Source organism: Typopeltis vanoorti, chromosome 6, assembly GCF_054136105.1.
Source record: "Typopeltis vanoorti isolate ZY-2024b chromosome 6, IOZ_Tvanoo_1.0, whole genome shotgun sequence".
NCBI lineage: Eukaryota > Metazoa > Arthropoda > Arachnida > Uropygi > Thelyphonidae > Typopeltis > Typopeltis vanoorti.
In genome coordinates, this window is record NC_143554.1 from 94,891,760 (window position 1) to 94,909,464 (window position 17,705).

The 17,705-nt window shown below is 35.4% G+C and overlaps 1 protein-coding gene across 5 annotated transcripts in view; it reads right to left on the reverse strand.

Moving 5' to 3' along the window:
• LOC150105719 (ATPase family gene 2 protein homolog A-like) overlaps nt 1-17,705 on the reverse strand; it is a 311,383-nt gene that overhangs the window by 205,055 nt on the left and 88,623 nt on the right. For 4 of the 5 annotated variants that reach the window (XR_016548496.1, XM_090395038.1, XM_090395036.1 and 1 more), the window contains exon 3: nt 5,487-6,062. Coding sequence is in view for 4 of the 5 variants with exons in the window: in XM_090395038.1 (XP_090251164.1) it covers nt 5,487-6,062 (576 nt within the window). In the remaining variant the exon portion in view is untranslated. The remainder of the gene's footprint in view (nt 1-5,486; nt 6,063-17,705) is intronic. The other variant, XM_090395040.1, reaches the window with a different exon arrangement.

Genomic DNA, 17,705 nt, shown 5'->3' on the forward strand with positions numbered 1-17,705 from the left:
ATTTAATGAAGGCTGTTCCTGACCCATATCCCACCAAACTATGAACAGGGATTTGAAGAGGATTGGTATTGGCAGTTGAATACCTATATGGAAATCACTGATTTCTGTGAAGAACTGGAAAGTTCATCTACAGTGGTGTCAGAAACACCGTGACTGGACACCAAAACAAAGTCATGTGGTCTGACAAGTCATGGTATAACCTTGTTTTGTACAGATGGTTGGCAGAAGTCCCATGAAGCAAAGAACAGAGCGTGCCTTGTAAACACAGCTCAAGGTTATGGAGGGAAAGCATTGGCATGGCATGAGGCATATTCTGTGGAACAGAATGGGTCCCCGATATTGCTAGAAGGTCAGGTGTCCTCCAAGGAATATCTGAACATTGTTGCTGATCAAGTACCTCCTGCAATGTTGACTTTTAATCCAGTAGGTGCCGACTGTTTCATGGACTACAATGCTACTGTCCATTGAGCAAGAATTGTTCAGAAGTGGTTTTCAGTGAGCATGACAGCAACTTCTACCATCTTCCCTGACCACCACAAAGCCCAGATCTGAACTCCATTGAGAATACATGAGATATGTTAGGGAAAAAAAAAACAGATCTGGAAGTAAAGTCCTCTAATAAAAGTGATAAAAACCTTCCTCTTGCAGTCATTTTAAATGGCTCCAGTTTTAAAATCCATTTCTACCAACATAAGCAATTCAGTATTTCTGTCATTTTTTATATACAGGCAGCTTTTATTTATATTTTTTAACATATATAAATCTTACACACAAGAGGTTGCAAAACCTATAACCAATCAGTGCCATGTGTGGACAAGTGGTCAAGAAGAAAAACAGAAACTTGTTGATACTGATTTGAACAACTCAAGGTTGTAATTTTTAGCAAAAACATTCTAGCACGTTGCCGAGGATAGCATATCGAACATGTCGTTGTTGTGTAACCACACGATGTTTTGAATTTCTCACAACAGTAATGCAGCGCCATCTATGAGTCATACCGATGTATTATCTGAGCAAGTTCCTAATCTCTTCCTAGGCATTCCAATCATAATAACATTCACAGAATAGTCACAGTTCTGAAAATATTTGTTTACAAGAATTTTGATTAAGTAGAATTTATTGAAAGTTTATTTTTCACTTGGTTAGGGTATAATAAATTTAGTTTAATCCTTTATCCAAGTGTGAGCAAACAAAGTTTGTGCCTGAAAGTATCTTCAGGACTGGGTTAAGGTGGTACAACACCAGGGCAACTCGTTGCAAAGGTGGAGCAAGCTACCAACACTCCTATCTCAGTATGAATATAAGGTGGTACAACACCAGGGCAACTCGTTGCAAAGGTGGAGCAAGATACCAACACTCCTATCTCAGTATGGATATACTGAGATAGGAGTGTTGGTAGCTTGCTCCACCTTTGCAATGAGTTGCCCTGGTGTTGTACCACCTTAACCCAGTCCTGAAGATACTTTCAGGCGCAAACTTTGTTTGCTCACACTTGGATAAAGGATTAAACTAAATTTATTATAAGTAGAATTTACTTTGTCAAGAAGATTGTTCCAGAATATAAAGTAAAAGAGAAAGAGGACAATGAGAAGTTGATTTAGTATGTCTGGAGCTGGATGCCGACCAGCAGTTGTTTGTCTGTTTAGGGGTTTGAAGAAAAATAGAGGAAGGATGTTGAGTAGTTCAGTATAACATCACCCATACCGTAGATGAGGCACTAAGCAGAAATAATGAGTCTATGGGAAAGTGAATGGTGAGTCTTCGAGAGAAAGATCACCAATTACCTCAACTGCCCTTCTCTGAACAACATCAAGAATCATCATTTTGGGCTTTTTTCCAATAAACATGATCAAAAGGCTGTAGGTGTGAATCCCATCGTGCGGATGGATGTTTGTGATTGTCTGTGAAAATACTAGTGGTGGTGGTGAAGAGTAGTTTGCATTGGTGTAGATGATGCAGTTGGTAGATGAGGTTGAGTGGTAGAAATGGAGAGTCATAGAGTAGGTGTCCTCAGTCGATGAGTCTTGGACTCCCTGGAGGTGTCAAATAATAATAATAATATATTATTACAAAATAAAAAAATAAATAATAAATCTGTCACATGTAAGCAAGTTATAAGAACTTGATAACATATGTATATTTAGTCATGTGCATATGTTGGTTCAGTAATTTTCGCTTTTAGATCAAAGACTTCCTGAAAAAAAAAAAGCCTGAATCAATATAATTATTTTTGTCAAACTGTTATTAAAGGAACTCAATCTAATAACAGCATTTTTAAAACTTTAATGCATGCATAAAAAGTTAAAGTACAGTTTATCAAAACTATGATCTATTTCTGGCTTTTATGACAATCCCATCCTGAAAGGTTGAGAACCTATCACACATCAGCACTATAGGTGGATTAATCCACAAGTGGGATTTGCATCTAGTCATCTGTAGTTGAAAAGTAGACATGGAAATGCTAACAATTCCACCAACCATGCTTGCAATTTTGAGAGCACCAAGGCAAAGGCTTTTGCTTTGATAAGGTTTATACTTAGCCTCTGAAGAGAACCAGACAATTAAAAAAAAAAAAAACTGTCATATAGGCTTCAGTACAAAGTCCATTATCATTTAAGTAGTGCAATATCTAGGCAACTCCAATGCTGAAAGGTTATACCCAAACATTTTGGTCATATTCACGACTTTGGTTTCAACCCACTTTGCTGAAAACTAAAATGGATATATAATAGTCTCTTTCTAATTAAGTAGTAATGTAGGTTTATGAACACACTTGAAAACAAAAAATAACAAATGGAGAATTTTGAAAAAATATGCATGTTCTTTAAATAAAAACTAACAGTAATCGCCGAACTTTATATAGTTTCTACTATATTCGGCATGAAACTCTTTGAGTTTCTTATTCGGCTAAGAAACTATATGGGATGTAATATCCCTTAACTTAAACAAGTTATATGTCGCCGAATTGAAGCCTTTGGCTCTTCACATATCTAATAATTTATTAGAGCACCTCACGGCAATACTCGTAGAAGGGGTACAAGTTCTGTTCGCTACAAACTTGATATTAACTAGGTCTGGCTACTCACTGATGAGACCTCAATAAAGGTCGAAACCGGTCTGGGTAGTGACCTTCTCTCATAATGTGAACAAAAATACAGTTCCTAGGAGCTAAGTTCACATTATGGGCAAATATCAAGAATAGTGATCGGAGCTCGCTCCACTTCTACCACGAGTTGCCCCAGCTTGCACTACCCTTTGGGATCAGTGCTGCAGTATCCAGGTATTTGCTTACGCTTGGAATCGCCGAACTTTATATAGTTTCTACTATATTCGGCATGAAACTCTTTGAGTTTCTTATTCGGCTAAGAAACTATATAGGGGATGTAATATCCCTTAACTTAAACAAGTTATATGTCGCCGAATTGAAGCCTTTGGCTCTTCACATATCTAATAATTTATTAGAGCACCTCACGGCAATACTCGTAGAAGGGGTACAAGTTCTGTTCGCTACAAACTTGATATTAACTAGGTCTGGCTACTCACTGATGAGACCTCAATAAAGGTCGAAACCGGTCTGGGTAGTGACCTTCTCTCATAATGTGAACAAAAATACAGTTCCTAGGAGCTAAGTTCACATTATGGGCAAATATCAAGAATAGTGATCGGAGCTCGCTCCACTTCTACCACGAGTTGCCCCAGCTTGCACTACCCTTTGGGATCAGTGCTGCAGTATCCAGGTATTTGCTTACGCTTGGAATCGCCGAACTTTATATAGTTTCTACTATATTCGGCATGAAACTCTTTGAGTTTCTTATTCGGCTAAGAAACTATATGGGATGTAATATCCCTTAACTTAAACAACTAACAGTAATTTTAATATTATTAATTAGTAATTAATATGTTAAAGGGGATAAAAATCCCTTATTGTTTTTCAGCCAGTAAGAGAAACTAAGATCGAAAACTACGATCTGAACATTTCATGCCGATGAACTGTCGGCGGATCCAAGCGTAAGTGACCACTTGGTAGTGCCACACCAAGGCAACTCGCTGCAAAGGTGGAGCAAGCTCCCTCACTATTCTTGATATTTTCTCATAATGTAAAAACACACAGCTCCTAGGAGATGTAGTACTGTTTTACATTATGAGGAGAGGTCACTACCCAGACCGGTTTCAACCTTTTTTGAGGTCTCATCAGTGAGTAGCTAGACCTAGAATATCAGAGTTTAAGTGAAAAGAACTTACATACTTTTGCTATACGATTGCGAGAAAGGTGTGTCACTATATTATATTATAACATATTATAACTAAGATGAAAAGCCAAATCGCTATTTTTTTCTGGCGAGGTTGATAAGTAAAGGGGGATAAAAATCCCTTATTGTTTTTCAGCCAGTAAGCGAAACTAAGATCGAAAACTACGATCTGAACGTTTCATGCCGACGAACTGTCAGCAGATCCAAGCGTAAGTGACCACTTGGTAGTGCCACACCAAGGCAACTCGTTGCGTTTGGCTTTTCATCTTAGTTATAATATGTTATAATATAATATAGTGACACACCTTTCTGGCAATCGTATAGCAAAAGTATGTAAGTTCTTTTCACTTAAACTTTGATATTCTACGTCTAGCTACTCACTGATGAGACCTCAAAAAAGGTTGAAACCGGTCTGGGTAGTGACCTCTCCTCATAATGTAAAACAGTACTACATCTCCTAGGAGCTGTGTGTTTTTTATATTATGAGAAAATATCAAGAATAGTGAGGGATCTTGCTCCACCTTTGCAACGAGTTGCCTTGGTGTGGCACTACCAAGTGGTCACTTACGCTTGGATCCGCTGACAGTTCGTCGGCATGAAAAGTTCAGATCGTAGTTTTCGATCTTAGTTTCGCTTACTGGCTGAAAAACAATAAGAGATTTTTATCCCCCTTAACTTATCAACCTCGCCAGAAAAAAATAGCCATTTGGCTTTTCATCTTAGTAATTAATATGTTGACCAGTAAACTTGCTGTTTTAGACTTAAACCATGTTTTCAAGACTGCTCAGAGACAATTCTAACAAAGTATATGTGTTCAAATTAGGATTACATATACATATAATGTTCAGAAAATGGTTATATATAAAATTAAGTTAGAGCCATATTTGGGATAGAACCAACTTCACTTTAGTTTTGACAGCATTGAACATATTCCATAAGGCTATAAATTTGAGTTGGGTGTAACTAAAAGATTTTGGGTGTAATGTGTGTGTGGATCAAGTCATTACAAATGCATGCCATATCATTTTGTTAGTAGAAGTGAAGTAGCTCAAAAAAAAAAGTTCCATATTTAGCCTAATTATGATTCTGATTATATAACTCTTAAAACTCATAGTTTTAATTGTTATAGATTTCCAACTTTCCATGGATGGGGTTATCAATAAAAAATATTTAAGTAAATAAATAATTTAATTAATTTCACCATAAATTAATTAAAAGGATGCCTAAATATCTTACCAAGAAAATTATAGATAGCTGGATTTTTTGAAAGATTGATAACTTCTCTTATTCTTTTCAACTGTTTATCTAAACCTATAATATCACTATAATGTACATTACATATCTTTGTATCATCTTCATAAACACAGAGCTTTGTATTTTGGGTAAAATGGAAGAAGGGATTTATATTCTTATTACATGCTACTGATACACGTGTTTCAGGATGTGACTGGACTATCGAAACATCTGCAATCCTTTTCATCTCCTGCTTCACAGAAGCCGAGTTTAAAAATGAATCTGGAACTGGATTACACTGCTTGTTTGGAAAGAATATTTCTAAGGTTCCATATGATTCTTTTTTATCCACATCTTCAATTTCAGACTTAAACATAGAATTAATATTACTGATGGCATGATTTGAATCATTTGCAGCATCACTTAGCATGTCTCTAGTTATTAAAGTACTATGTGTATTACTTTTCTCCATGCTAAATGTTTCTCCATCTTCAGTAACTATCTCCATCACAACAAATTCATATGACTGGCCAAAGTGGTCTCCTTTGAGTTTTGTACCAACAGCAATATAACTGCTATCTGAAAAATATAAATCAGATATTTATCTTATCTGACAACAATGCATAGTCATTATTTCAATTATATAAAGTGGAACAAAACTGAAGAAAATTTTCTTAATATTAAATCAGATAAAAAGAAAGGATGAGGAGGAGTCTGGCACTGGAAATTGAACTTAAGTTTTATAGTTACTAGATAACACTTGCACTGAGCTCAAAATAAAAAATAAAAAAGATATATATCTCCCAACAAGGAACAGATTAACTACTTCAAAAAGTTATTTGGGATTATGGCTAAATAACTAAGGATATGAAGAAAACATAATGTAGGCTAACTCACAAAAACTATTCTCTTAAATAATGAAATAAGACTAAGGAACAACTCCATATCTTGGGGGGGGGGACACAATTGCAAAATTGTTGTTTTAATTAAGTAGTAATATGTTCAGTATCCCCTATACCTAAAAGCCCTAATATTCACATTCAGCATGTTTGTGTATAAAGAAAGAATTCATGCAGAACTTAATGTGATTATTAAGTTCACAATAAACACGAAAACTACATTCCAAGGCAACACAAACCTCTATAAATGTATTAAAATAATTAGTATAAAAAAAAGAAAAGAAAAATCTTTTGATAACATTGAATATTTCCTTAGAATTATGTTGTATATTTCTTTTGCTTGGAACACTTTATTCACCAATATTAAATTTAATTCTATACTTGCTACTCATTTTACTGTTAAAATTGTTTTAAAATTTGTATTCATTTTATTTTTCTCTTATTCACATCAATGCTAGAAGTGTTGAGATTTGGTGATGCTGAATGTACCAGAAGTTTTTTTTTCATTTGTCAGAGAGTAAATTATATATGACAAAAAAAGTATTCTTGTTTTTATCCTCTTTTAGCTAAATATGAGCAAACAAAAGTTTGCATATGAAGTATCTTCATCATTAAGCTTCTTGCATGTAGAAAATGTTTACTTACATCAAACTCAGTATCTTATAATGTATAGTAGGTCACCTTTTGGATGTGATACACCATTCTGCTATTTGTATGTATGTGTATATATATATGTATATATATATAGGAAAGTATGGCTTCTGTATTTATTTAGCTCTCAGTCTCTACATGCATCCAGCTCGACTGATGAGCCCTCAATAAAGATCAAAATTAGTTTGGATAGCAACCTTTCCCATAATGCATGGAAATATACATGTCTGAAAGTTAATGTTCCATGTATTATGGTATACTGAAGCAATCTGGTATGATATCAATAATTTCTTTATAAAAGTACTATAGTAATGATGATACTTCACATGTAAATTTTTGTTTTCTTAGGATTGGGTGAAAGAGAACAATAAGAATATTTCTTATCATATATAATTAGTGATGCTGAATGCTGATAGAATTTTTATGTAATCCAACAACAATGAAAGCTGAGTTAATCTACAAACAGCTGTGTCTACTGATTACTTCATTAATGAATGAATATCGATGTCTGGAACTTGACTGCCATGGTAAAAACTAGTCAGTGGTGATTTTGCTGAACAGTGAAAAGCATATAAATGCCATCAGGTTTGCTTGTCCAAGTCATGCTTTTATTTTATATTTATAAAAATGTGCATTAATAAAAAGGTGTACAAACACAAAACAGAATACATTAATACAAATACATTAATTAGATGCCTTTCCAGTCAGTTATCTGAAGAAGATACAATGAAAATAGAAAAACAGAAGAATGCTGTAGAAAAATTAAATTCTATAAACATACATTAAAACTGTCCTGATACTTGCTTCAGAGAATATATCAAATAAATCATTTAAACTTTCAAATGAAAAATATATATATATATATACTACTAACTGAACACAGTACAAAGGTGCCAAAATGCCATTTAAGAACTTGAAGCAAAAGTTGATTACTTTTTTCTTGAAGTGATAAGTTTTTCAAGTGAGATGGCACTCATATAAGCAGCATATCATTCGAAGAGACAGACATTAAAATTTCTTTAATGTCTGTCTCTTTTTTCTTTTTTTTTTTCTTAATCTGTCTAGCTTTATCTCATTAATATTCCAATCCTTGAACAAAATCAGATTTCTCTCTCTCTCTCTCAGCTGACATTTACCTATAGCCTTTTCAACAAACAGATCATCTGAACAGCTTCAAAAACCTTGGTGTCCTTTCCCCCACCCTCAAAATACTGCTTTTCATTTATCTATCTACTAACTATATACAATTTTCAGTTCTCCCAACCTTAAATGTGAGAACATTTAAAAATTTCTAATGTTATTCAGAAGATTACAGACATTAAATATGTCTGTAATCTTCTGAATAATCCAACTTCTTAAATCTTTTGTACAAGTTTCTGCATCTTTACATCTATGAGCACAACTCCACATATTGGAAAGAACTATCTAGGGTTTTCCCTGGCCCAATTTGCTAATTTATTTTGCTCATACTGCACTTTTGCTGTCCTTACAAACTGAATCAACTTCTTGGCCTGATCTTTATAGTTTTCATCATGCAACTGATTATTACTATTATTCATCTTGTGTTGCCTCCATGATGCCATCTTACAAATCTCATTTCCTTTAATGTTATATGGTGATCAGCATTCATTTCTGTAAAATTATGGAGACTACAACTTTCAGTCTATACAGCATAGTTTCTGTATGAGGGGACATGTGATTCATTAATTAGTGTGTTTTTATCCCAGTTGTCTCTAATTGCACTATTTGTTGAGAAATATATTACACAGACTCCTCATACCTTATTCACTGGCATAATAAAAGTACTTGTTTTCATTGCCTCTGCAGTATAGTGGCTGTTAGGGAGGGCATGTTGTTTACCATTGCAAGCGAGTTACTATATCCCCCACATGAACTTGTTTAAGCTTTTTTTCATGTATGAAGTATATGCGAAACTTAGTGGTAACATAAAACTAGCTCGGATGACAGTGATAATATAAAACGAGTTTTGATACGTATATAAAGTCGATATCAACAGTCCCTGATTACGAACGTGTGATGAAAGGGACAGGAAGATTTGGAGCTTCCCTGGAGAGCATTCAAAGTAAATACAATTAACCACTGCTTTGAAATGAAACATATGAATAAGCAATATTTACTAATATTCATTAAGCGCCGAAATACGCAGGAAGCAAAGTTTGTGAACCAACACCAATGTGTGAATTTTTCCATTAAAATATAAAAAATAACAAAAAAGAATAATAAATAATGAAAGTTATATACGTTTCTTTTAAAATAAAAAAATCTACTTAGTCTTAAAACATTTTAAATTTGTTTTCATTGTTTCATGCCCCCCCATCAACAAAAACCTATACCCGGGGGGGGGGGGGGGGGCACAGTTTGGGAAGTGCTGTCCTAGAGGACATGTATGATGTTATACATTATACCTACAGCATTGTTTGTGGGGGAAGGGGGCACTACCCAGACCGGTTTCAACTTTTGTTGAGGTCTCGTTAGTGGAAGCCAGACCCAGATGTAAAATACTCAGGTTGAAGTGATGCAGAACTTATACTTTACCATACGAGTTGCTAAAAAAGGTGTCACATCACAAAAGGCACCAAGAATTACTGAAATAAAGAGTCAACAAAAGGTTCACTTTGGCGATGCAAAAATATTCAAATTAAGTGGATATTGAATCCAACATTATTTCAAAGCCGAAATAGAGAAACTACAAGAGTTTTGTGCCAAATATAGAAACTATAAAAGTTTCAGCAGATCCAAGCCGAAATGAAGCCTTTTGGCTCTTTATTTCAGTAATTTTTGGTGCCTTTTGTGATGTGATACCTTTTTTAGTAATTCGTATGGTAAAATATAAGTTCTGCATCACTTCAACCTGAGTATTTTACATCTGGGTCTGGCTCCCACTGACGAGACCTCAACAAAGGTCGAAACCGGTCTGGGTAGTGACCCCTCCCCCCATAATGTATAACATCATACATGTCCACTAGGAAATGTGTTTTACATTATGGGAAATACTAAGGATAGTGATCAGATCTTATTCCACCTTTACTACGAGTTGAAAGGTTTGCTTACGCTTGGATCCACCAAAACTTTTATAGTTTTTCTATATTTGGCACGAAACTCTTGTAGTTTCTCTATTCGGCTTTTCTTACTATGCTGGTAACCTTCCTAGCTTGAGTGTTGTACTGCTCATGGGTGTACCGATCGCCTTTCTCCTTGTAGATTCTCCATAACAATTTTTGCAGATCAAGCCTGATACTACTACTACTCATCCATCTAAAGCCTATCTTGTTTGTCTTCCTGAACATGGGAATACATTCCGATATTGCCTTCCTCAGATATCCGCTGATTTTATCCCATGCACTGCTAACATCCTTCCTGTGCAATATGTTCTGCCATGGGATGGCTGTAAGCTCACTCTGAAGCTTGTTATAATTACTTAACCTGTAGTTCCGTATATACCCCTTTTTAAGAGAGAAATCCACAAATTTTGCAACCTCCCAAGTCAATACCACATGATCGCTCTCACCAATTGGAGATGAGGACACCTTACTTATGCATATGTCCTCTGAGCCAATGACCAGGTCCAACACTCTCACACACTTATAATTTTTTTTTTTTTTGCAATATTTCTTTTATTTCTATACGCTTCTAATGATTCTGGGGTTTGTTGCTGCAAGTGTAGCTACACTTGTAGAAAGCTTTTTTGTCTTTCTTCTACAGCTTTTGCTATTTAGCCAGTGTGTGTAGTATGTGACCTCCCTCAATGAGTTCCTGACTTCCTGACCTCCAGGAAGTCAGGGACTCATTGAGGTATCTTAATAATAATAATAATGATAATAATAATAATAATAATAATATTTTCATCATTCCGAATTTTCTGTCCTTTTTTACTTTTGGTCTTCGTTTTTGTCCCAGAACCTCTTCTGTTTGTTTTATTAATTTGCTTATATTTATCCATTCTTCATTTACGTCAGAAGAAACAAGAATTTGAGATAGGTACTGAGTCAATCGTTTTCGATATAGATACCTAATACTATCTTCCTAGAATAGGTAAGTTTTGTAGTTTCTTTCTTTGCTTTTCTTTAGATTCTCACAGTTTTAGTGATTTCCATTTTGCTTGTATTGCTATTTTTGACACTACTAGATCTGAATATATATCACTGCCTTTACTTGTGTCTCTTACTTGTGAAGTTAGCTTTTTGAAACAATTATATAGTCTATTAATGATCATAGTTCTCTGGCACTCCACATACATTTATGTATATCTTTTTGTTTTTCCTGAAAAATGTTTGTGAATTTTAATTCATAAAATGATGAGAAATCTCTCAATTTGTTTCCATTTTGATTTAAATATTGTTCTTCATATCTACCTACAACCTGTGGTATACTTCCTTATGCTAGCATTAGTCTCCTGCAATTATTAAATAATCATTTTATTGCAGTGTTTCATCACCTTTTCAAAGTCATTGTAAAATATTTCACTTTCTTCTATTTTCCCTTCTTCTGAAGTACATATTCCAATTACTGTTAGGTAGACTCTTTCAAATTCAGTCTTTTATTTGCTATTCTTTCATTAATAAAAAGTATAGCTCTTAATTCTTTCACTGCTGATCTATCATTATAGCTACACATACCACAGCTTGCTCTTTTATTCTGTTCTATTTCACTATATATCATTACATAATGTCATTTCGACAGTTCATTTAATTTTTTTCTTAGTTTCCATTAATACTGCTATATTTATCTTTTTTTCCCCCCTTTTAATTGTTTGCTGAGTTCTGTTTCTTTCCTAGCTAAGCACCTATCATTCCATGTGGCAACATTTAATATATCCATTTATCCTTGTTCTATCTGTTGTCATTTCCAGCAAATCCTTCCTGCTTTTCCTTTGAATGATTCTGAGTGTATCTGTTTTTTACAAGAAGAGGTTAACAGCCTCTTCTTCAATCTCCAACCTGGAAGACCAAGATATTTCTCTTAGTCTGGCACCTCTCCCTTGACTTGTCCAGCTGGGGTGGCTCTGCTGATAGCAATGCTACTGCTGGCATAGCTGTTGGGGGTCATTGTACACACAAGCTCCAGACCACAACAAGGTGGAGAAGGAGTTAAATTATATTTAGGACTCCCAAAGCTAACCAAGATTCTTGGAATACATTTATTAATAATATTGAAAATGACCTATTTAGGATTATGAATACTCTACACAGAATTGACTGGAAAGGCACTTGTTCATACCACCAAAAAGTGGTATAAATGTAAATTTAAAGAGGTCTGAAATTCTGATCAACCACTCTAATTTTAACAATAATGATGGTTTAAAAATACCAAGAATATGGATGGCCCATATATCAACCACATAACCTTTTGTTTTAAGAGTTCATTTTAAATTATAATTAGGAACATTAATCCTGGATCTCAACCTTAACACTGACGTTAAATTATTGATTATGCCACCACTATTGCTATATTAAAAGTATTAATATGAATTTGGTCTCTGACAATGTTATAAATAGGATATAGATTGATGTAGGATTTTTTTCTTTTCACTTGAGGTCAGGCCAGTAGAATTATGGTTGATCAAATTATTGTCAGTTTGGCATACCATCTGTTTGAAATGTAATATAGCTTGCCTCTGTATATACTCCAGATGATCTTAATATGAAGGTCAAAATGCTGGGAATTTAAAGTAATTATTCTTAACCTTGTTGTAGTCTCCAGAATTTTATAGAAATGAATTACAGGTTTCATGTTTAATCCATTCATTCATCCAGTCATTTAACACACCCTCCCTGATTTGGCCTTTTGACTTTGGGAATACATTCACATGTTGAAGCTGTTAAATATTTTGTGGTCAGTGCATAAGTAGTATTTATCTCCTTTCCACTTAACTTCTCATTCCATGCTATAGCTCTGAGGTGTTTCATTTTATTTCATTTTTTATCTCCTTGTAATTCTACATATCTTTTCATCAAAGAAGTCTTCACTTGCTAGAGGGAAATGCACCACCCCATTCCCAATCACATCCTCTTATAAAATTATCACATGTAAGACTCTCTCAATCGTAGTGTGTCCTCCGTTACATACTGCATAAGAGGATTGTTTCTCAAAAAATTCATTTTTTTTTTTTTTTTATTCCCGGATGCTATATCTTCATTCTAATCTATATTTCCATAATTAAAATCACTCATAATGATCACCTTTCCCTTGTTCACTAACCCAAGTTGTATATCATTTCTTCACTCAACCCTTCATATTTCCTGGCCTACAGCAACTTGTAATTAAATCTCTTTCCATCAACCTCCAACTCACACTATGCTGATTATGCCATAAACAGAGGAAGGGGAAGTGTGGTTGCTATCAACCCCCCCCCTCTGTTTTCATTTCTATCCTCACAAAAAAACATCATACCTTTCCATTCCTTTCTAGACAGGATATCATCCTCATCCAACTATGTTTCACTTATTCCAACCATTTCTGGGCAAATAAACTTACTCAGTGAAACAATTACATCTCCCTTATTTATGATGCTCCTAGCATGTGTAAATAAACAGCAATTCACAAAAGGTCTATAACTAATCCTAATCAAGACACCTGTTGGCTCTGATTTCTCCACACCTGCCTATGCTCATTCATCTTTATCACCACTTACTTCATATATCTATTCAGACTTAACTACTCCCCTTACATCCCAAGGCCATCCCATTCCTATGCTGACCATTCCTCATACACATTCAACTACAGCTGTCAACATCCAAACTCCTTAGGGCCATGTTTTCCTGTCCACCCTGCATTCTTGTTCTCTCATCCTACTGCACTCTCCATTCATTAGCACTTCAGTCTCACCTGTTCCACTTACTCGACACAACCTCTTACTTCCTCTGATATCTTGTTCATATCACTCATTACACATCCTTCTAGCAACAGCTGACTGATTCACTCCAGCTGACTGATGCTAGAAGAGATGTACTGAGTGATATACAAATCCATCCATTTTTGTACATCACTTTTGCACAAATCCATCCTTCTCTCAAACTCTTAATCCCAAACATTAACAAACTGCACTCCTTGGTCCTTGCACAGCTCTGCCAACATATTAATGATTCTTGCTTGCTGTCTCAACTTGTCATTGTACCTTGGCAACATGCTGACAACCTTCCTACCACAATGTTATCTTTCACTCTCCTCAATAACCTCCTGATATCCATTCTCATATTCTCCTTCTGCCAACCAAACATTTGTTCCCACAACTACTGCTAGCTCTTCTCATTTACTTCTCATATTCAAAGCATCAATCGCTTTGTTCATCCTCCTTCCAGAAAACAGACCTTGTGGATTCTCTCATTCACAACAACTAATGGAATCTCCATACAATGCCACTCTAAAGTGATTCATCACCTCTTTTTCTCTATTTTCCTTCATTCTATCCTTCTGTGCTCTTTCTATTCTTGTCTACAGAAGTCTAATCTTCTGTACATATTCCTCATCCTGATCAACTCATTCTTCAAATCTCACATTCTGACAATCACACTCTTTCACTCCCAGTCTTGCTCAGTTTCATTTTGTCATTCTTCCTTTCTTTTGTACTTGCAATCACACAAGCATTATTCCATTATTTGTACTCTCTTTCAATCCTTCAGGCATACTAGCTTTTGTTCCATCATTTGTACTATCCTCTCCTTGCAAAAATGTTCACCTTTGTTCTGTCATTCATACTATCTTTTGCATTTGCAATCATGTTTTTTGTTATATCATTCATACTGTCTTTCACATTCAAAATTATGCTTACTTTCATTCTGTCAATCTATTTCACATTTACAGATAACTTGCAGCCCAACAAAATATTGCACTTTCTGCAGACCCATGCCTATAGTTTCTCCATAAACACATCCTCCACATTCCCTCACTCACAGTGGCATACTCATGACAACAAACCATTTTGGAAAAATGTATGCCGTTAATCATATTTAATTTTTATGTGGCATGGCATACATCTTATTTGTACTGTCATTTTGTTATAGTTCAATGCAACTACAAATTTCAGAGAAAAAACTAACCCACAGAACTCCACAATCAGTATGCAGTTAGGCTAAGTTATCAAAAAGAAAGGAAATTTTACCAAAATGCAAACAATATTGCTTAATTATTACCCAAAATAATATTAATATTTTCTCAAGCTTCCCAATGCCTTGCCACCCTGTTGCCATCTGGTAAGACAGAGGAGAAATAGTATCTTGAGGAAAAAAAGCCATCCAGACTTTTAGATATGATGCAGGCTATGGATGGAGGACAATAGAGACAACAAATGAATGTTAATGTATAGAGCAAGAAAGTAGCAAGGAATGGAATGTTAAACTTCATAAAAGCAGAGTTTCCATCCTTGTGGTGGGAGAAATTGTGCAGAGCATAGTTTGGAAATTTAAGGTGGACAGTTAACATGGCTCCCAGTTGTTTCTGTCTAAAACAGCAGATCAGGTTTAGATGTCTGTGAGTGATGTGGTACACATAATTTAAAGTGGTATTAAGACTATTAAACTTAGTGAAGTGGATATGGATCTGTTCATTAATGAATTTTTTGGAATGGGTTTTTTAATGAATTACTTATATGGATTTGATGTTTTTTTGGGTGTTATAATTTTGTTTTTTTAAGTGGTTTCTTTTTATGCACCGCTAATGAAATTCATGTTTTCCCTTGCATGGTTAATTAATGTTAAGGAGAAGTTAAAGAGTAGGAACATAGTAGTGGTAATAAAAGATCCTTATCTAAACTTATCTAATCAGAAACTTATCTAAGCCAGAGAGAGAGAGAGAGAGAAAACAGCCAGGTTAACTGTGTGGCAGTGACAATTTTCCTCTGCACTAAACCTCAACTTCTACCAGACACACACACACAAAGTGGTAGTAGGATTATTTGAGAGCTCAGCTCTCAAATAATCCTGCTACTACAAAAGTATTCATTGGAGATGTCTGGAGGTATTTTGTTGGGTGCTCTTTGTCATTATTTTTGCAACTAGTGGGTTCTCATTTAATGGATCATTTTAGGAGGAGCTGCTTTAGGAGTGATGTCATAACAGTTCACATGATTAATGTGCTTCAGAGAGAAGATAATGTTCATGTATGCTGAAACTTTTGACGATGAGATGGTCATATGGATTTGTGTCCTTTAAGAGTTTCTTAAATGCAACCTTTTCAGCATTAAGGACAAATTTACTCTTTGAATCTTGATACATGTTTTTTTTTGGTGTCTGATCTTTTGTATCCTGGTTTCATCCTTCCACCTTTGGCATGCTCAGGAAGAAGTTGGATGGTCTCCCTCACAGTTGACACAACTCCTGTACACATCACACCACAACAGACAGGCCAGGCAGCTGCATTTCTGACATTTAAAGCATCAAAGTGGATTAGGGATACAGAGGTCAACAGGATAGTCGAGATATACTGCTTTTACAGAGATTTAGGTACTGTGCCAAAAGCACAAAACCAGACCCCTCTCTCCCCATCTCTATGTAATAAGATGCACCTCACACCTGTCCCTCCTTAATCTTTAAACATCTCTCATCTGAAAATCAAGGAGATATCATTTCTCTAGAATAAATGAGTGTTTTATGGGATGTTATTACTTTAATTAGTATTTCACCTGTGGATGTTACTCACATCAGCTTTTGTGAGTGTTGTTGACATGATATTTCTACTAGAATAGTACCAAAATGTAGTGTAAATTTTTTAGGAGATCCTGCCAATCCTTCTAAATCTTTTTGAATAAAGAACTGTCTAGCAAGCAAAATGCACTTGGAATTCTTAAACCCTATCTCTGGCCCTTAGAGGAGGCAGTTTATTACAACCACGTTGACTTTTGCAGGCGATTAGCTGATTGATGGATAGTGGCCCTTTCCATTATGCATGGCATTATACACATTTGAAAGGATGTGTGCTTTCCATTATTATGTGATACATAGTAAGGCAAGTGATGTGAAGTCATTCGCCTCTATATACATATAATAAAATTAGTTTAATCCTTTATCCAAGTGTGAGCAAACAAAGTTTGCACCTGAAAGTATCTTCAGGACTGGGGTAAGGTGGTACAACACCAGGGCAACTCGTTGCAAAGGTGGAGCAATCTACCAACACTCCTATCTCGGTATCTCCTATAATGCAAAACACATCTCCGTGCGGATATGTCTAATGTTATGCATTAAGGGAAGGGCCACTACCCAGACTAGTTTCAACCTTTATTGAGGTCTCTTCAGTGGGAGCCAAGCCCAAGTGGAGATACCAGGCAGAAGCATTAACAGGTCATCTCTACCTATAGGAGTTGCCAAATGGTGTGCCACCCTTTTTTAATAAATTACTCTGGATTTAGAGAAAAATGTTGAAAGTTCATTTTTCACTTGGTTAGAGTATAATAAAATTAGTTTAATCCTTTATCCAAGTGTGAGCAAACAAAGTTTGCGCCTGAAAGTATCTTCAGGACTGGAGTAAGGTGGTACAACACCAGGGCAACTCGTTGCAAATAGGTAGAGATGACCTGCTAATGCTTCTGCCTGGTATCTCCACTTGGGCCTGGCTCCCACTGAAGAGACCTCAATAAAGGTCGAAACTAGTCTGGGTAGTGGCCCCTCCCTTAATGCATAACATTAGACATATCCGCAAGGAGATGCGTTTTGCATTATAG